The 19,684-nt window shown below is 49.5% G+C and overlaps 1 protein-coding gene and 1 long non-coding RNA gene across 3 annotated transcripts in view; one reads left to right on the top strand and one right to left on the bottom strand.

The window, feature by feature from the left end:
- Positions 1 to 19,684, bottom strand: part of LOC106750723 — a 258,312-nt gene that overhangs the window by 99,958 nt on the left and 138,670 nt on the right. The window lies entirely within an intron of this gene.
- Positions 1 to 19,684, top strand: part of LOC106750722 (semaphorin-2A) — a 189,201-nt gene that overhangs the window by 156,661 nt on the left and 12,856 nt on the right. For both annotated transcript variants that reach the window (XM_014631247.1, XM_014631246.1), the window contains exons 4-6: positions 14,210 to 14,272; positions 15,305 to 15,412; positions 16,743 to 17,013. In XM_014631247.1, coding sequence (XP_014486733.1) covers positions 14,210 to 14,272; positions 15,305 to 15,412; positions 16,743 to 17,013 — 442 coding nt within the window. The remainder of the gene's footprint in view (positions 1 to 14,209; positions 14,273 to 15,304; positions 15,413 to 16,742; positions 17,014 to 19,684) is intronic.

Here is a 19,684-nt window from a genome sequence, read left to right as displayed (position 1 = left end):
CAGAAGAGAGGAATCCGTCTCACCCCTCGCCGTCCGTCGTTCCTCGTTGGCCTTCCCGCCAGATGCGGCGATTGTGACGGCGCTGAAACTAATTTTAACGTGGACGACAATGCGGTCAGTGGACACAGAAGGAAGGAGGGAGGGAGGGAGAGAGAACGGGGATGCGAAAACGTCGAAGCACAGCGGATAGTTATTCCTCGCCTCCGGGCGTTTCGCCGGGTCGTTCGTGATCATTATATAGGTACACGAATTGATGTACACGCGCGAGTTATTCAGCACGAACGGACCGTCTCGGCCAAGTTACTCCAAAACGTTCACCGCGGAGCGATATAGAGTTTGCACGAGCGTAACTTACGTTCCGCATGCTGGGTCACCGCCGAGCAACTTGCTCGAAAATATGCCAACGATAGTAACGCGGTTTGCTGCCGTGTCTCTTGCAAACGCGAGCACAACAAGAAATAATTCGAGCGAATAACTTGCGTAACGCACCGGAACTCGCGGACTCGCGCTTCCGATGACGATCGTTCCCGATCGTGCGTCGCCCCCGCGAGAAAAACACTCGCAAATAAACGGGGAGGATCTCGCTGGGTTCGTTTGCGGCATATTTGATCGTTGTCCGATTCTCTCCGTGATTCCTCGATATGAACGCCCGCTCGGATTCGGTTGCAATGAAATAGCATCGCGAGAGATCGGTGCGTTGCCGCAGAGTTTGATTCCATTGAGAATTAACGGGCATTGAATTTCGATTTTGCTCGTAACGCTGCGTGGCCGTAAAACGTCAACCGAGCAGACCGGCCAGAAACCGCTCCCCTCCCTAGTTCTGTCACATTCGTTCCCTGCGGTAAGCCTCCGGGGCATTTCGCTGCTGTGGGGGGATGTTAACGTGGGGCTAAACCGGAACGCGAGAAACTTGGACGCGAGGTGAGGAAGACGTAAGAAAGAATACGGAGAGCGCGCGGGATGATACAATTTTGCATTTTACATATATGCATGCTGATCGTCCAGCTGCCGGGAGAGCGAGAGGATCGCTGCGAATGCCGAGGGAGAGATACAATGTCGAATAGGGTCGGATCGACTCGCGAAGGCGTTAGTTATGTATACCATAAGTCGGCCGGGCGCGTTAAAGGGAAACTCGAGGGCCGATACGGATGAGAAATACGATCGGACGGTCGCTGATATTCAGTTTCGAATACGCGAATGCAACGGATTTAACGGTTCTTCTGAGGAACGCCATTGTTTCCGCCATTGCTGTGTCCTCCCGGTCGGTTAAATTCCCGTCTTGCTGAACGCTGCGAATCTCGCCGGCGAGATCGCGCAGAATTCATTTTTAATATTCTAATATCCCGTCCGGATTCCATTTTGCCGATAACTCTCGAACTTAGCCGCGCTCAAACTGCAAAACGACGAGCGAGATGGAGCGAGAAGGAGATCACGTTCTACGGAATTTAAGATGTGCATTTAAAACGGCGTATTTTCGGGCGGCAAAAGTGAGAATGGAAATTCGGGTGCTTTCGGGCGGACGGGTCGATCCCGATAACGTCGCTACAACGTGAACCCACTCTTCGCCCCGGAGACAATGCCCCATGCTAATCCCGCCTCTGTTACAATTTCATAAGGGGAAGAAACGTTTCGAGTGTGGTGCGTCCGCCCTGAGGGACCGCACGCGTTCCAGGCGAGTTATAGTACGTGGCTCGAATAGACGACGGGAGGCTTTAAGCTCGCGCGTCTTCTACAAAGGGACGGTCCTGCGTGACGGCCGAAGAATACACGCGAAACGAGAGAGTCGCATATCCCCTGTGACATTTTAAGAACGACTAGCAACGACGGGTCGATGTAATTAAAACGTGCTTTCGGACTTGCGAAATTTACGAGTGTTCGCGGATTATCCGAGAAGAGACGTGGATTTTATGCCGAGAGAGTGATTTACCGCGAGATGAATATATCTCAAGATTCTCCGCTTAATTTGCAAATCGAATTGCCGAATTGACGTAGAACGAACCAATTCGCGAACGCGAGTTTAAATGCTATCTTGGTCCGAATGCACCATTTTAGAGAGCGAGGGAAAAATATGTCACCGAAAGATCTATCTTTTTTACGTTACGGCCAGACGCTGTAAATACACATTTGCAGGTCATCGTATATATGTGGATCCCTAAATATTTCTCAAGTGACCTCGTACTGTCAGAATGCATCGCCCGCGGACATTTTTCATTAGCAATCAATGCGATTTACGTCCGAACAATTATGCACCACGTAATATGACGCTTCGTGGGCGTTTGAATTGTACACTCACAGTTTCGCGCTGATATCCAACGACGTTCAGCCCCGCTCACCAGTTAGTAGCATCTCCTATCGTGTTTATTCAGCCTCTTCAGCACCCAGTCGTCCTGCATTAATTACACTTCATTTCACTGTACTGCGCTCGCAATTACGACGGGTACTTAGTGATTTAACGAAAAGTACAAAAGTACACAAGTTCCAGTGACGAATTTCGCGAATATCTCAGCCCCGGAATAGTCCATCTTTTTCTAATCGCACAAGCAGTTAGATAATATTTCAACGTATACGCGATACAAGTTTCATCGAATTCTTATTAAATCCATTTCGCCTTGTTAACCTCTTTAAACCGTGAAAACGCGTAATCTCCACGATATCAGCCGGTCGTGATGATCGCCGAAGTAAGCAACCGATTCGCACCGAGATCGAAATAGCCAATTGCCTCGCGGAAAATAGAAAGAAAGATACAACCACGGGATAACACGGTTGTTTAAAAAGAAAATAGGGTATAAGATACATAAGATACAATACATATAGGAGAAAAAGAAACGACTTATCCTGACGGATACACGCTCGATGGTAAGGAGTAAGTGCTCAGCGATTTCTAGCTGTAACCGGGGGAAAGCAGGTAATTTCGTTTCCACGGACTCGCGCCCCGTACAATCTCTGTATCTTTATCATCGTCTTCAGGGAGGACGTGCATCGAACGATAAGGCCGGCCTCGCTCGAGCTTATACTTTTTTGCACGTTACATCTTCGTCGAGGCACTCAGGGCTCGCGGGCGAAGAGGTCGGCGAAGAGCCTCTGCCGGCTTACGGTGGCGGCGTTACGATAAGGTGGAATCGTCTGGTCGATCCCGAACGAAGAGCGGCAGTCGAGCTTATCGATCGAGCCGGCGCGAAAAAGAAGTCGTCCATCGTCGATCGCGTAACGAATTCCGACGTTGGATGCTCAGCCGAGACGAGCTCGGCCGCGCCGTGAATAAAGCATGCGGCAGTCGATACGAGGAGTACGGGGAGAGGGGGAAGGGAGCAGTAGGAAGCGTGCGCGAATGGGAAGGTAAAAGGAGTAAAAGTCAAACACGGACCTCGCCGGGAAAATCGGAATCTATAAACCACCGCTACGTCCAATAAAGCAACGTCCAATCCGAGACGAGAGGAAGGATCTTACGTCTCGCCGACGACACCCGCAACGATACCATTCGATACCACGGCGATAGCCGGCGCACGCGGAAATCGTCCTGCACACCCCCCCGGCCACGAGAGAGAGAGAGAGAGAGCAATTGGCCGGATGAACACACGCCGACCGGTTTTACGTTTACTTGACGGCACTGAAGTATTAAGGAACCCTCCGCGGGATTTACACGGCTGTAAAATCGCGAATGAGATACGGCGGCGGTCCGGGCGATACCTTGCGGTGAAAGAAGCCGGAGAAGCGTCGGAGAGATGAAAGAAGGGATACTTGACATTCCGATGCGCGCAAGTACACGTGGTCGATACAACGCCTGGCGCGCGCACGCGCCGACAAACAATTCCGCCGACATCTGAAATATAAACGGTCGCCCTCTGTGTGTTGCTTCCTAAAATGATGGTATTAAATATACATTTAACAGCGGGCCCACCGCGCGTGTATATACGTAACTTCCTGCCCCGTGTCTTCGCCGGGGAATTTCTACGCCCCCTCGAATTTCCCGTCCGCTTTTCCTCATCCTCCCTCTTTCTCGACCGAGGTACCGGCGGTTCGTCTCGTACGACGCGGGGTTTATTGCGACGATGAATTCGGTATAAGACTCGAGCGAAATTTCAGTTTGACGAGAAGGCTCTCGACCCCCGTCCCGTTTGTCGCCGCCCAACGGAGCCACTTACACTGCCGGGAGATCCGCGAGGTTTAGCATGACGTTTCTCATAATACCTCGGCCTTTGTCAATTCCGAAGGTACGGGAAAAGCGCGCGAAACGCATGATTTCGACGCGACGCGGCATCGAAAGGATGCGCGGCGGGCGAGATTAGATCCGCGGATCATTTCTAACGATGCGAGACTGCAACGTCATTCTCTCTCCCGGCGAGCGGATGCCTCGTCGCGCTCGTCTACGTAAATATCCCTGCCGAACGGTATTTTTATTACCCGCCGTGCTATTCTTCGACTCCCTATTTACACGCCCAAGACTGCGCCACACTTTCCCTTCTAGGGCCGACTAAAGCCGATTATCGCCGTACGAGCGGTTCTTGTGAAGTGCATAAATAGTGCGCGCGCGTCGTATACACATTGTAACCTTATCGACAAGTCGGTAAATTGTATTATGCGCCGGTATATTTACAGGCGAGGCGCTGAAAGTGGTGTTAAGCGCGAGTATCGTCTTCCAAGCTCTCGCTTCGCCTCGACGAGAAATTAATTACAAGGCTTTCTTGCAGAGAGCCTACGTGTCCCTTCCTCGTATATTACTCGCTCTCTCTCTCTCCCTCTCTTTCTTTCTCCTTCTCTCCCTCGTTCTTAACCGGCGAACTCGCAAGCTGGTTACCGAATGGTTGTAGTTTCCTCCGAGTCTCACAAACGCGCCTTTATAAATCAGTTTCCGCTGTAATCAAGCGGAAGTACACTCTCGAAGAAGCGAGCGACAGCGCGAAGCGGCGAGCGCGGGCGGCGAGATGAAAAATTTTCGAACTTCCGCACCGGGGCCTCTTGTTTCTCGATTTTCCGACTCGTCGTCGTATACATTTCCCATTTTCTTGATTTCTGCCCCCGCTTTACCCCCTCTCACCTCCGCGTTTTTCGCAGCGGCGACTTCACGTGTACCAGAAATGAATTTGCCCTCGGGCCAGCGGCGGGACTCCCTTCATCAAATATAAGTCGCGTAAAACTTTGGCGGATAATTCATTTTCTCGCGCTCGTTACGTTAATATCGAGAACCTCCCGCTCGGCGAAGCAAGGTTCCAAATATGTTCCGATTAATTTTTACCCGCGGAGCGGGACGAGACAGAGATCGCACTTCACGCGCGACACTTTCCTTCCGCGTTGCGTCACGTCGTCGTCGGTTGTTCGTCGACACGTTCGCGGAAATTGGAAGAAGGGAAAACTTCGGTGAGGATAGCGAAGATGCAAGGTGAAACAAATGAAAGAACGAGGGAGGCCCGAGGGGAAACTCCGTTTCAGGAGCGCGAGACGTGTCGGCAGTCTCACTGTTCTTAGTCCACGTCTGCAGGTGGAAAACCCTTCCTTCACTCGTCGAGCAAACACCGAAATTGTAAACAGAGGATCCTCGTCGGAGCTCGCTACCGGGCTCGCGCCAGATGGTGTTCCTCGACGACGCTGGTAATTGCAGCACTACGAAACTGCCCTATTATCCGACGAAGTGACTGTCAACAGTACTTTCTCTTCGATCTTCGTCGCCACCTCCGCGACCGCCACGCAGTTCCGTCCACGCTATTATCTACAAAGTAGATACTTTCCTGCGTGGAGCCATTCTCGCGTCGATTACCGGCTCTCCTTTCTTGCCCAAGACAAATTTATACGTGACGCATTCTTGAAACTGTCAGTGCAGTTAATGTGACTTTAATCAAGTTAAACGGCGGGTAACGATGGATCATTCCGCACTTTCGACCGTCTCATAGGGCACTCATTTTTCTCGTCGTACAACTTCCAAGGCGATTCATCGCTCTTAATCGCGACGTTAGTTCGCCTCGGTATTCCTCGCGTTCGGTCGCGTATTTTTGTTTTCGTTCGCGCGAATCACGAGTCGGGCAAGAAAAGGTTAGATGCGCGCACATGCTTGGCGGTAAAGAAGAGGAAGAACGGGGAATAGCAGTCGTGCAGCGAGAGAGAGAGAGAGAGAGGAAGGCGTTGCATGGTGCGAGCGAGACTGGAGTACCCTCTCCTGCGAATTTATGGTGAAAGTGTTTAAATAGCCATACAGACCCTCCGCCGTCGGCCCTTGTCGCCGTCGTGTAAAATGCTTCGTTCCAGACCGCCGTTAAAACGTCCGCGGGAAAAAAAAGACGGACAAATACCGCGGTGCTCAAATAAACCCCACGGCACAACGACGAGAACCGCCGCGTGAACGATTCTAAATTGCTCAAAGGAGTTTTTCTGTTTGGACTTGGCTCTTACCATGGATGCTCTTTCAAGCTAATGAGGACGTTACTCGTGCGGTTGTAAAATCGCGGAATAAACGAGCTCTCTCTCGGTGGCGCGCGCACGATGAAATGAGTATTAAAACGGCGCACGCCGAGAGTGACGGGCCGTCGGCTATCGCGAGACGCGAGATTCCCTGCGATTAACAAAGCATATTACGCGAGTTCGCGAGCAGCCGCGACGGTATGAATCGGATCGATTATTTCTTATCTCCCGACGGGAGCCACTACGTCTTTTGAGAACTTTCCCGCGCGCTGGAACTTTGGTCGTTAAGGAATTCCTTCTAGCTCATTGACTCGCCGTAATTGATACGAATAACCGAAAAGCTTTCCGTTTTCTCTGTCTGCTCCCTCCCGCCCCTCTCTTTCCGCCTCTCTATCTCTCGCCGGGTCGATCGTTCAAACGGCGGACTGTCGACGCGCGAATCGCAAGAGCCGAGTGTATCATCGCGAAGACCGGGTTATTTATCGCGCGAAATTTGATCGATGACGACGCGACATCGGTATGCATTGGGGTTGACCCTCGAAAAACACCCTCTTTCGCAGTACAGATAGTGCCGCGTCGGCATAAGAAGTAAATCACAAAAATGGAAATCCACGATATCGGATTGGAATCAATATTGAATGCAGATTGAATCCCAGGCTCTCACTCCTTCCCCCTTTCCTCCCTCCCTCCCACCTATCGCCCTCCGCGCGTCTCCAGCCGTGCGAGGCCGCGAGAGGGCGAAAAGGTGCGGAGTGACGGCTTCCATTAGGAAAAAGTGACTTACGGCGCCGATCGACAACGAAAGGCACTTTTCGTCCCGGTGAAATGTCGGGCCGGTTTGCGAAAATTTTATGCGTAACAAAGGTTATCACCTGACACGACTGCGAATCGAAATGTAGACATCACCTGGCGCGAAAGAGACAATATGACGGTATCTCGATCGTACGTCATTTCCTCATGAATTTATCACGAGTGCATTCGCTCTTCGTATCGCTCACGTCCCCGTCGTCGCTTCCGTGTCGTGCGTTTCTTTTCCTTATCTTTCCGCGGGACATACATTGAGGAATCAGGTGATGAAAGAGAGAGAGAGAGAGCGAGTTAGGAAAAGAAAGAGACTTCAACAAACGCGCGCGGGGACTTTTGTAAATTGTCTGGAAAATAATAAGGCGTTTTAACTTCTTTCCTCCCGCATCGTGACAGTATACACGGCGCGTGATCAGGAGCCGGTGGGAGATCCTGTCTCCTAACGGTCCAATGCCCGGCGTTACTATTTGATGAGATAAAAAGCGCCGCGGTGGCCTCGACTCGTGAATTTTTAAGGGCGCCTCGCAGGTACCGTTACGTTCCCCGAGTTTCCGAGGTTAGGGGGTGTCGATACCCTCGGGGACACCGGCAGTCTTCTGCCTTTAATATTTCAGCACGGTAAATTATACGATTCCTTGCATACACTGATCTTCCACTTTCTCCGTTTCTCCTCCCTTCACGCCTCGCCGCCGATGCGGCGAGAACGTTGATCCGCGTAAATGTTTTTCTATTTGCCCTTTTCCCTTCTTGCCTCTGCATGCCGGGAAGTAGCCATAAATATGCAAGCGGCGGACTTCTATTATTTAAGCGAAGATATGCCGTCTCCGCTCCTCGCGGGGAAAGCCCACGGGACGATCTTTTCGACGCGCGAATTAGAGAAACCAGCTCGACTTCCGTGGATGATGATACCCGCGGCATCAAATCTCGACGTCGAGCCTCTTCCATCCGAATGGAACGTTTTCGAAGATGATTACTACTCGTTCGCGTGCCCTCAGTGTTGCATTCGTTATTGCTCGGCGGGACGGCTGAGAGAGCAATAGATGAAAAGACGAAATCAGCAACGGCACCGACAAAGACTCGGGCCACGGGTGAGTGTCTTCGTTTCGAGGAAGCTAATCATCCGCAAGCCGTTTCTACCGAAATACGTGCGCGTACACACACACACACACAGGAAATTTCCAACGCGCATCGCGACGATGATTAAACTCGGAGTGTAACGAACCGGCGTCGAGAAGAAGAAGGAGGGGTTGGGAGGGCGGAGGAACGAGTTCGCGTGCGATGACAACCTCTGGGCGTTTCTCTGGTGACACCATCACCTTGCCGAGAGCTTAATCAACCCGGCCCGAACGCCGAAAGTCTAAAGCTATCACCCATGCGCCAACCGGCGGCCCGCAAGTCCTCGAACGCGGCGAGCAGATGAGAGGCTTCCCAGACTGACGTAACGAGCATAAAGAATCGTAAACGCGGTGGAGGCAGTGTCCTTTAAATGTGCCCTACCGTGTTAGGCGGATAATTGATCTCTGATGTAACTTTAACTAGACGCACCAACTTTCGTGACAGTCCACCGCACCGTATCGCGAGCTTAAGATAATCGGTACGTAAAGCGACGGATTTTCTCGGTGGCGATGTTAAAAGGCCCACTCTTAGTTTATTATTTACTGAGAGATATTTCTTATAATTTTGTTCAGTTACCTAAGTAAAAATATTCATATTGAGCGTGAAAATAAGGCCAAGTATATACATAATATTACAAGCATGAAATGTGGCCGAAGGTTTGGAGCGATCTTCGAGCGAAAATTGAACAAATTCTTTTTCCCCGTCAGGTGACAGTTTGATCGAATATCAAATTGGCAGCTGAGTGATAAACAGAGTTATATTTTTAACACATTCCGTGTCGCGTATACTGTTTTCGATACACGCTGAACTCGATCTCCATGCCAATTGATATTTCTGTTTTGGAGATACAAAGTAAAGTAATATAATTTCTCATCCATTTGTGTTCTGTTATCATGTTTGGAGAATTTTTAAAGCCATTTTCTTCAACCTACCGATAGACACGGCGGTGTTATATATATTTTGTTTCATTCAATCGTAATGTAAACCAGTAAAAACTTTTAGAAAACGTTGGGGGTGACTAAATAGGACCTGTTTGTCTCCCCTCTAGAATCGCTTGAAACATTACGATTCTACCCGGAATCTGTGCTACTCAACTAGAATCCATAATTACTGAATCCCAATTAGACGCCGAGAGAAATTTTCTATGCGGGTAATTTTACTCGACCGACCGTAATTATGAAATCGTCGGTTAGATTAGCCAGAGTTTGATTAAAAGCATTGCCGATACGCGGAAAAGAAGATAACGCGACGCTTAAACCCGATGGACGGGACGATAAGGGGAAAATCCGCGGTGACGCGGATTCCTGGAGACTAGGGCAGGGCATCCAAGATGATGGCAGATATTTCTGTTTAATAGTCGGCGTATCATGCCGGTAATGGAAGTCGAGGCGTTTGCATGCCGGTAGGCACGCTCTGCCGCTATAAAGGTAATGGCGTCGTAGGCGGCGTGATAAAATGATGCATCACGGCTTGGCGATAATATTATTGCCGACAGCTGCACCTAGTTGCGTACCCATCAGGATCCGGCGACCTCCGGCTTTTAAACCCGAGGAGGGACACGCGTGTCATCCATCGTGCAACCGTTGCGTTGCGTCTATTTCCTTCCAGATTTTTCACGCGATTTTTCATCAGTTTCCCAAGCTCTCTCGTCGTCTCGGCTGGATCCAGGCCGGAATGTCGGATCCAATTTTACGGTTTCGTCGAAACGGCAGCTCGCGTACGCCCGCCCGGCCGCGTAAAGTCGACGACGACACGCGTCGCCGAACGGATAACGCCATCGCCAGTCGTATTTTAATTAAAAGCGGACGCGTATACAAGCAACTCGGCCGAAATCGTAATCCTTTATGACCTGTGCGGTCGGCTTTGAAAACGACATTACGTTAATGCCCGTGTATATGCGCAGGAGGCAACGCGAATTGTATTATCGTCTCCTCGAGTCATAGAAAAGCTCTCTCTCTCCTCCCTCTCCCCGCTTCTCTTCTCATCTTCATCATCTCGCGAGATTCTCCATCCACTTCCCGACCGCACCTTTCGCTATTCCTCGTCGTCTTCGTGCTTCTCCCGGCATCGCGCCGGGGTTCACGGCCGGATTGTAATGATTAGTATAACGAGGAGATCCGCGCCGGAGTTTACGGGTAAGCGCGGATACCGGGAATTGCTCCGCTTTTAATTACCGCCGAGCCGGCTGTGTACACCGGCGCCTTAATACACCGCGGTACTTAATGAGTAATACGTCGTTATCAATGCCTATGTGGGTAGGCGGGGAGGAGAGTTCGGGTCGTTAAATGATTTTAACGGTGCGTCCAAGGTGGAATTCGCGAGCGGGCCTAGTCGCGAGTCTTGCCGACTGGGCGAACAGTCGGCGAAGAACGACAGTCGAGTGCGGATCGGTGGGTTGTCATTGAGACCTGCATCGAGAAGTTTCCCCAGATTTCCCAGATACACAGCATGGATTCCGGAATATATAAAGTTGTCCGTAAATAGGTTATCTCGCTATGATACCAATGAAGAATCTCACTTTTGTCCCAATCCAATATAAACCCGGCCTCTTTTCCGCGAAGTTGATTGGCTGTGCGCTGCAGCTTGTTTCGTGCAATAATTGAGTGACAGTTTGGCCGAATATTAGGTGAGAAAGTAAAAAAATTACAGGGTAATATTTTTAACGTTACTATGATTAAGATAGATCTATAACGTGCATCTGTACAAAAGATTCCATTGGTGCTGTCTCCTTCCCTAAGCACAGTAACATTGGAAATTTCCAATTAGACGCATAATTTTTTCAATATTTGTGCATTATAACCGCTACTTTGAAGAAGCATCCTTGCCGGCTCATCAAATTATCAGCCATAATGCACGGATATTCTCATATAAATGCTCCTGATTGGAAATGTTCGGTGTCACTAATGAATTGTACGGCATTAGTAGAGTTTTCTATACTTGTAAAGTGCAAACGCTCAAAATGTTTCGCATATTTCATCCAATTCCAGCGTAAAATGGAAAGCGGCAGAGAATCTTGCGGGTGGGATTTATGTTTTGTGCCACCCGCTTAGAATTATATGTGTGGAACATTACACTTCCAACCTAAACGAGAGAAAATCTATGTAGATATCCCAGACAGAATCCACAATTATTTGGAGAAATCGGACTGAATTTCAATTAGAGGCCAGGAAATTTTCTACACGGGGAGGAGAGGACGACCCCGCGCGCGAGCAGTTATCACCTGTGTCATACGTTGTGTTCCGCGTGTAGCAGCACTTTCGCAGCACTCGTCGCGAACTCCACAGTCGAAGTTGCCGCGGTACTTCGCGGGATGATCGCGCGCGCGGAGCAGACGCGCGGTGGCCGCGCTATTTGTAAGTGGATTACGTTTATAATAGGGTGCTCTCCAAGTCCGTTCAGAATATCGCGACCGTGTCTATACCCTCGCGCGCCAAAGTGAATCGTGCTCGTCGTATCCACTTGAACCGCCTCTGGATTCCCGCCAATGTACATTCTATCCCACAAATTGTGCGCGGGATGTGACTTCCGACGGAGTTCGGCGACTCGTGCGTAGAAACAATATTGTATATTTATCTGCTCCGCATTGCGGGCATTTCACGGGCTGCGTTACGGACTTGGCGAGGAGTGCGCGAAGTTCATTCACTTTTTGGAACGTGTAATTGCGAAAACGACGAGAACGAGCGCGCGCGCGACCTGCCGCACGATCGATACGTTCTTTTCGTTCGAAATACCGCATAAAAATTTTCCCAGATTTTTCCCCCGCGCACAAATTCCGATTAGAATACCCAAAATAGCTGCAAAATAAGTTATTCCGTTGCGATACCAATCGGGAATCCCAAACATTGGATTCCTAAATTCATACCCCTAAGGCGAAATGCAACCCCTTTCCCGCGGTGCTGATTGGCTGTGCCGCTGTGGCTTCGTGCGATGTTATCACCAGAGTCCAGTGACAATTTGACAGAATATCAGATTAGAAGGTTAATAAACGGGGTTACATTTTTAATGTTACTGTGTTGAATAGCGCGTGCGTAGCGTGTGAGATGGGGAGTAGAAAAATCTTTGGGAAAACGTTGGAATGACTAAATAGGATCTGTTTGTTTCCCACTTAGATATATATGTTTGAAACATTACACTTCTAAGTAGATTTTACACAGTGGAGAACATTTTATACGTGTGTTAAAATCGGTCCCTGTTAAAAAAATTTTTGTTAAATTTCTAACACAAACATTTACATATCCGCGTGTTAATTTATGTTCTGTTTGTCATCTCAATATTTTATGTTGAGTCGATGTTCAGTGTAATATCGAATAAAGTTCCAATTATGGACGTCAACCGTTATGGATCTAGTTTATTCGCATCCTCATAATTTAGCCGCACGCGTTCCTACTACTTTTATTTTACGGATCACAAATCCAAGGTGTTTTCTATGCGAAACCGGCCGCGACGAGAGAGAGAGAGAGAGAGAGAGAGAGAGAGAGAGCTTCCCGAGGAGTGCTGATTCACATCGCACGGATAACGCGCCCCGTGGAAACCGCCGTGATTTAATGTTCTCTTTCTGTTCTCGATATGACTCTCTGCCATAGCGCTCGTCGCCCGATGCGATTCTTTCGGTAATTTATTGGCCGTAGATCAACGTCGGCGTATGCTGTTTCGGCTCACCCTTACGTTCGGCCGGGACAATGTCGAGGATCGACGCCGTTTCTGGCCGTGACACTCCCGGGGAGCGGCACGCGACGTCCGCAGGAGATCGATCGTTAGGTCCGACGCGTTTCGGACGATTGACTGTGCAAACAAACCACTTCCTGCGATCGTATCTACAGGCGTGCACGAGAATGCATCCGGCGAAGAGAGAGAGAGAGAGAGAAAGAGAGAGAAAATAGCGCGCGAGAGAGAAGGGAGATGGAACGGAATGTCGCAAGGATGCACACGCTCGCGAAACTAATTTCCCCCGAATAGTTTCGCGCAAGGACTACACCGGGTCGCGTTCCGAAGCCGGCGTGGGATATGTCACGCGTGCCCGCCGTCCGTGAAACGAGGGGGAGACGCGTTTTGAAGAACGGAAGAAGGGGAATATACACTCGCTTTATTTTCACTCAAGTCTCCTTCCCTCCTTTTGACCCGAATATTGACCTTATTCCGGCACGTTTGTAGCACCTTTCCCGCTGCGTTACGAGGGGCCGTGGCAGTCTCGCAACACACCGAGCTTGCAAAATGTGAAGTGCGCACTCGTGACGCCTCTCGTAAGGTCGAGCGTGTCGAGCGGCCGTCCGTAAGAAAGGGGCCGCTTGCCAAGAGAGACAATCGTGCCCGATTTCCCGCGAAAGTCGCGTAATTATGGCGCCACGCTCGGCAATAAAATTTCCCTTCTCTCGGCATCACAGTGCGAATACATCCGGTATTTTGAGTATCGGAAAAAAGTGTCAGAACGCGAATATCATGTGGGGGGAAATAGGGTAGAATAAAGAAGCGGATGAAATGACGATTTGCAAATTTTTCTAAGCTAATAATAAGTAACGAGCCGATGACTAACTCATTAGAGGCTCTTAATAATAATAATTTAGTCTGACTTCAATCTGTCGACACGATAAATAATATGATGTTATAAATAGATAATATGATGACAAAATTGACATGTTCTCGAAAAATTTAAATTAAACAAAATCCTCATTTATTTATAAATTGTTCAGTTTATGCATATGGTGAGGCTTTAACTGCTTAGAAAAAAAATTGATCTTCTACTTACTACGAAAGTGAGGAAAAACTTGACAAACTTTAAGATCGTCATCTTGCCCCTACATATAATAAGTTTGCAATTTCATCTGTAGATGATACCGATAGCTTGATCGCATCTTGCGAATAACTCTCTAATTTGTTTTATGTTTGTTCTCTCGTGTTTCAGAGAGACGCTTTAAATCTGGAACCCAGTAACGTTGCGAACTGCGTGTCCAGAGGCAAATCGGAGGTAAGTTATCTTGTCGCGCGGTTTGATACGCGTCTTCTCTTCCCCTTTCATTTCGCGTTTCGCGCCGCCGTCTTTGCAAAGAATTTTAATTCCGCCACTGGCAAACTGGCACGAGCGCGACCTCAAAACGAAAGCAGCGCGGAATTGTGATTGCAGAGAAAGGCCGTCGAACGCCGTGGAGTAGGATAAGAGTCGCAAACAACGTGGGAAAATAAAAGAATCGGTTTCTTTGAGGACACGAAAAGGCGAAACAGAAGGCGTGCGAGCTTGCTCTTTAATAGACACCGCGGTGCGGCTCGAAAATCCGCAGAAAGAACCCGTATCTCGTTTGTATCCTTAACGCGAACAGATATTACCGCATCGCTTCCTCTTTTCAAGTAATCCGAGAACAGTCAGAGCCTCTCGCCGTGCGTTGCGCTCTAATTTCGGAACCGGTATATTTAAAGTTCCCTCCCCAAAAAGATCGCCTATTTTTATTCGAACCGGCGAATCTCGCAGTGACGCGCGTGAACGTGTCGCTATGTCAGAGAAATTTGTCGACCGATAGCGCAAATTAGGGTTAACCGAGGGACGTCGTTTAACGCTCCGCTCGCATCCATTTTTATTCATACTTCGGGGTGGTGCACGGCCGAGAAAACGCAGCTACACAGCTCGCAAAAAGCACGGTTTTAGCGCGCGCTTATCACGGCTTCATTCGTATGCACCGTGTACGCGTCGTCGTCGAGGTGTAAGGTCCACGCAAATATTCCCTACGTGACGACAAAGCCAATTCATTTCCCGCGCACCGATTCGCCGCGAAATACGCGCGCGACGTGATCGACCGCGCGACAACTCCGCAGCACGACGACTCTTTCGTTTTTCCCGCTTTTCCCGAAAAGTCCGAAGTGCGACAGCATATTGAACTGTCGTCGTCGTCGTCGTCTTTCGCGTCCCGTTGCGCCGCCTGCGACTATTCTCTCGTTCTCGTCGTCGGCATCGCACACGTCGTGCTACCAAATTTAATTTTCTCTCCTCTCCTTTCTTTTTTTCCAGCACTTCGACTGCCGAAACCATATAAGAGTGATACAGCCAATGGGAGACGGCAATCGGCTTTACATGTGCGGTACGAACGCGCATTCGCCCAAAGATTGGGTGATTTACGTAAGTTACTCGTGTATTATCAGTCAGGGGGAATTTGACGTAATATATGCATGTGCTTCAGGAATGATTTGTCATTTTCCAGTATTTTAAATTACGCAAACGCGAATGGTACGTGCCGTCAACTCCTTGCTTCCTTCACTCTAACGCGAGCGATTTATCGTCGTTTTTATTTTCTCGATCACACATCGGGGCTCGAAACAAATATCTCGTTTCGAGCTTCCTCGTAACATCTGACTCTTTTATACTTGATAAATAACAACGTGTATCAAATAAATTTGTAAAATTTTGTTTTGTAACGTAACACGCGACAGTTCGTGATTGGTTTGCGAGATTGTTAAAAATAACGATCGGCTTGACACAAAGTTAAAAAAAAAATGTCTGTGTTTAAACGGCCGCTGACGTTTGTTTATTGAAAATGTAAAACGATATATCGAATGCGTCCGCAACTTCCCTTGAAATGTATTACGGATTCAATGCGATGCGCGCAAGGCATACCGATTTGTGCTGCTTTACGCTTAATTTAATTAATTAATAACGGAGCGCGCGCGTGAGAGAGGAGGCATCTGAAAATAATATCGTTAATTAATTTTCACGTAACGAATAAATTTCGCCGCCACTCACGCATTCCTACGATACGTTCCAATTTAATTCCCGTCGAAATATTTAAAGCCGTAATGAATAATGCTGTTATTAATGAAAATTTACATGTGTTATCGCACTGTTGAAATCCGCGCGATACGATTTGCGAAAAGTGCGCGGAACTGACGCACGCAGCAGTATGAAATCTTGCGTTTAAGTATCCGTGTAACGACACGAAGAGATATATATATCGTCGCGCTTTGCCGAACATTACGGGTGTGTTGTGACATCTCACGTAATAATAACGTCCGGCCGCGCGCGCTTGATCTGCCGTCTGAGATTATTACACGGGTACAAAATAAAGTTAGATTACCTGAAGATATTCGGATGTGAGAGTACATTGCGAGCTGTAAATCTCGTAGATTTCGCGGCAAGATCTCCGTGCCTCTCTATCTTGTAGTAATACCATAAACTTAATTACACGACGCGTCCCGAGATTATCGCCGTTTCTTTCATCCGCGAATTCTTTTGACCGACTTAAAGGCGGATTGTTTCTTGAAAAAAAAATTTTAATTAAACGTCGTCCCGTTTCATAACTTTATTGGCCCCCGAATGAAGTAGCCGGGTAATTCAGATTTAAAGAAACCCTTCTCGCACCGTAGCCCATCCCTCTTTCTTAATTTATAGCAGATCTTATTGTGAGCGCTTAGTAGCTACCTGCTTGTCTGACCTCGAATGACGTTTTTTCCAGAGCAATCTGACTCACTTACCGCGCCACGAGTTTGTCCCGGGGGTGGGAATGGGCATCGCCAAGTGCCCTTACGACCCTGCGGACAATTCGACGGCGGTCTGGGTCGAAAAGGGCAATCCCGGGGACCTGCCGGCTCTTTATTCCGGCACGAACGCCGAGTTCACCAAAGCCGATACTGTAATCTTTCGCACGGATCTCTACAATTTGACTACCGGCCGCAAAGCGTTCAGCTTCAAGAGGACGCTGAAATACGACTCCAAGTGGCTCGACAGTGAGTACCTCTTTCTCCACCGGCGTTATTGTCGCTGGGGATACCTAATAGACTAACCGACACTGCCGACCGATTCGAATGGAGCGGTGCGTAACAACTTGGTAATACTTCGACGTGCCCGAACTTTACTAGTTATTTCTTCCGATAGAGCAAATTATTTTCCGTAATCGCGTCTACCTCTTGTCGCTATTGATCGTCACGTTCGCCGCCCGCTACCCTCTTCCGCTCTGCTAAATATATTTAGACCTCCGGCGCTTCATAGAGAAACCTTCGAGAAGCCTGATAATTACGGCGTGTCGGGGCAACAATGAAATTTCCATTAGGCTCAGGGGGCGTAGCACTAACGGGGGTCGGCCCGAAATCGGCTAAAAAGCGAGGCGAGTCTTCTCCGAAGAAACCACTCGGGGGAAGGGCTGCTTAGGAAATAGACGCGGAGAGTGCTTTGAAGTAGGACCCCGGCCGGGAACACGCTTCGAATGGATGCGAATAAACTGCCCCGCCTATTTTCCGAGGGTACCGTTTGCCTCCCGCGCCCCAAAGACGCGCCGAGGACCGGGAAAGCGGGGAAACGAGGTGGCTGCGGGGTGGCGGGGCCACGAGTAGAATTATAGGAGTTTGGAGGGCGATGTCGGCACTAGGTGCGCGCTATCGGCCTGGTTAGAGAGGGTGCCGGATCTCTCCACGCGAGCGGGGTAATAAAATAACACCCTGACGCGCGATCTTTCTCGTCCTAAACGCTCGGAGAAACGCTCTTCGAGCGTCCTCCCCTTTTTCTTCGGCCGAGAGGGAGAAAGTAAGCGAGCCGACCGAGGAGAAGTTAAAGTTTTCCCGCCGGAAACGCACCCACCCTTTACCCCCTCCGCTCCACCACCGTCAGCCCCCTCTTCTGCTCCTCCCGGTCCGTAGTTCGCAGGCCGAGAGAGCTTTAATCAGTTTTACCGGCTCTCTGATTCGTCGGCCGGGATTATTGCGACTCTCTCTCGATTTTTCGTTATCGGGGCCGCGAACGTGAGGGGCGCGGCAAGAGCGGCCCGGCAAGGAAATTGGAAAATGTAGATTAGGACGTGCGTCGAATATAGACACACACACAATCCGACATGGAATTTAATAGCGGAACTCTCGCGGGCCGGCCGGGGGTACGGGGACAGGGCGCGCTGATTTGCGATGATCAAGTGTAAATAGAATCCGATTCGTTAGGTTCGTCGGCAGTGACGGTGCGCGAGCAATACGTCGAAAATTTAGTTACCCGCCCGGCGTTTAATATCGAAATTCCGCCGAAGCCCTTCGACTGGCTACGCTCGGAAAAAAAAAATGATCGCCGAAGGAAGTACCGTGCGCGCACACAAACAAACCGTTTCACGCACCTCCGCCGGGCATGATTCGCGACGGAAACGTTGAAATTTCCGTCGACGAAAAATTTTTAATTCGCTAATTAGCGGAAACTGCTCGTTTCCTCCGACAGGGCGGGAAAGGGGAGGGGAAAAAAGTAGGTTGTCCGGATAAGAGTTAATTTTAACTCCGTCCTCATCGCCACCGCAATCCTGCCGCGCGCGCGCGCGGCACGCCGGCGCGGAATAATGGCGCGAGACGGTTAGGTGGCTGCTTTGTATTTCTCGGGGGGCTGCTTCCGCTTTTCCTCACTCCGGCGAAGCGTGCCGCCACTCGAGCTCCTTCAGCCGTCGTCGTGGTAGGGTCGCGACCGGAGCGGCAAAAGCCGGAGGGCGGCTGGACGACTTTGTCCCACTTTGTATCCTTCGCGCCCTCCCGCGGGACGCATGATTAGCCATTTGTTTCGTCGTTTAATTTCGAGCCAGCCCTTTCGCTACTCTCGTCTCCGGCGTCGCGCTCGCCTGCTTCTACGCCGACTTCGTTCAGACCCCGAGCGAGACGACTGCGAGCGTCACCATCAAGGACCATTCTCCGCACCGAGTTTGTCTATTAACAGAGGCGTTGATTAAATGCAGGTGAGAGTCCCGGAGGAGACGGATGGCCTCACGCGCGCTCTCCTCGCAGGCTTCGCGGCTCTCTTCCTCCTCTTCGTCTTCTCTCCCCCTCTCTCTCTCTCTCCGGCGCGCTCGTCGACAAAGTGGGCGCAATGAAGACTGATGCGGTTCGTGGAGCGAGGCTGTGATAACCGGGCGCGGGGATGAGTCGCGCGAGGGGGAAAAGGAAGACGAAGAAAAATTGAGAGTAGAACGCGACGGACTTAACAAGCTCTGAATAACTAGCTGACGAACGTCTGCTTTCGCGGATCTTGTGAAACGACGTTCGACCGTGATCGTCAATCCGCTTTGAGAAGGAACGATGGGTAAAATGGGCCGATTTTAGCCCCCGAAGTGGCAAGTGAAAACGGCATGTTCTTTTGCAGTTTCTGAACTGCTGCATCTGATTCTGACAATTCGACAAATTTTAATTTATTAAAAAGGGACGGATTAAAATCAGCGTGCGAAGCTATTTAATGTAATTCCGTAAATATAATTTACGGTACTACAGTTTAATGGATTTACATGTTCATCTTAATATTTTTCGGACGAATTGAAATTTGTCGAAGATCAGAAACCAGAAAAAAGCTAGTGACTCATAAATTACAAAAAAAGCATACAAATCTTACTTATCACTCCGAGGGTCAAAATCGGCCCATTTTACCCGTCCCTTCCGCTGCTTTCTTTTT

Source organism: Dinoponera quadriceps, unplaced genomic scaffold (assembly GCF_001313825.1).
Source record: "Dinoponera quadriceps isolate SergipeBrazil2010 unplaced genomic scaffold, ASM131382v1 scaffold5144, whole genome shotgun sequence".
In the NCBI taxonomy this organism is placed as follows: domain Eukaryota; kingdom Metazoa; phylum Arthropoda; class Insecta; order Hymenoptera; family Formicidae; genus Dinoponera; species Dinoponera quadriceps.
This window is presented reverse-complemented; position numbering and strand designations above follow the sequence as displayed.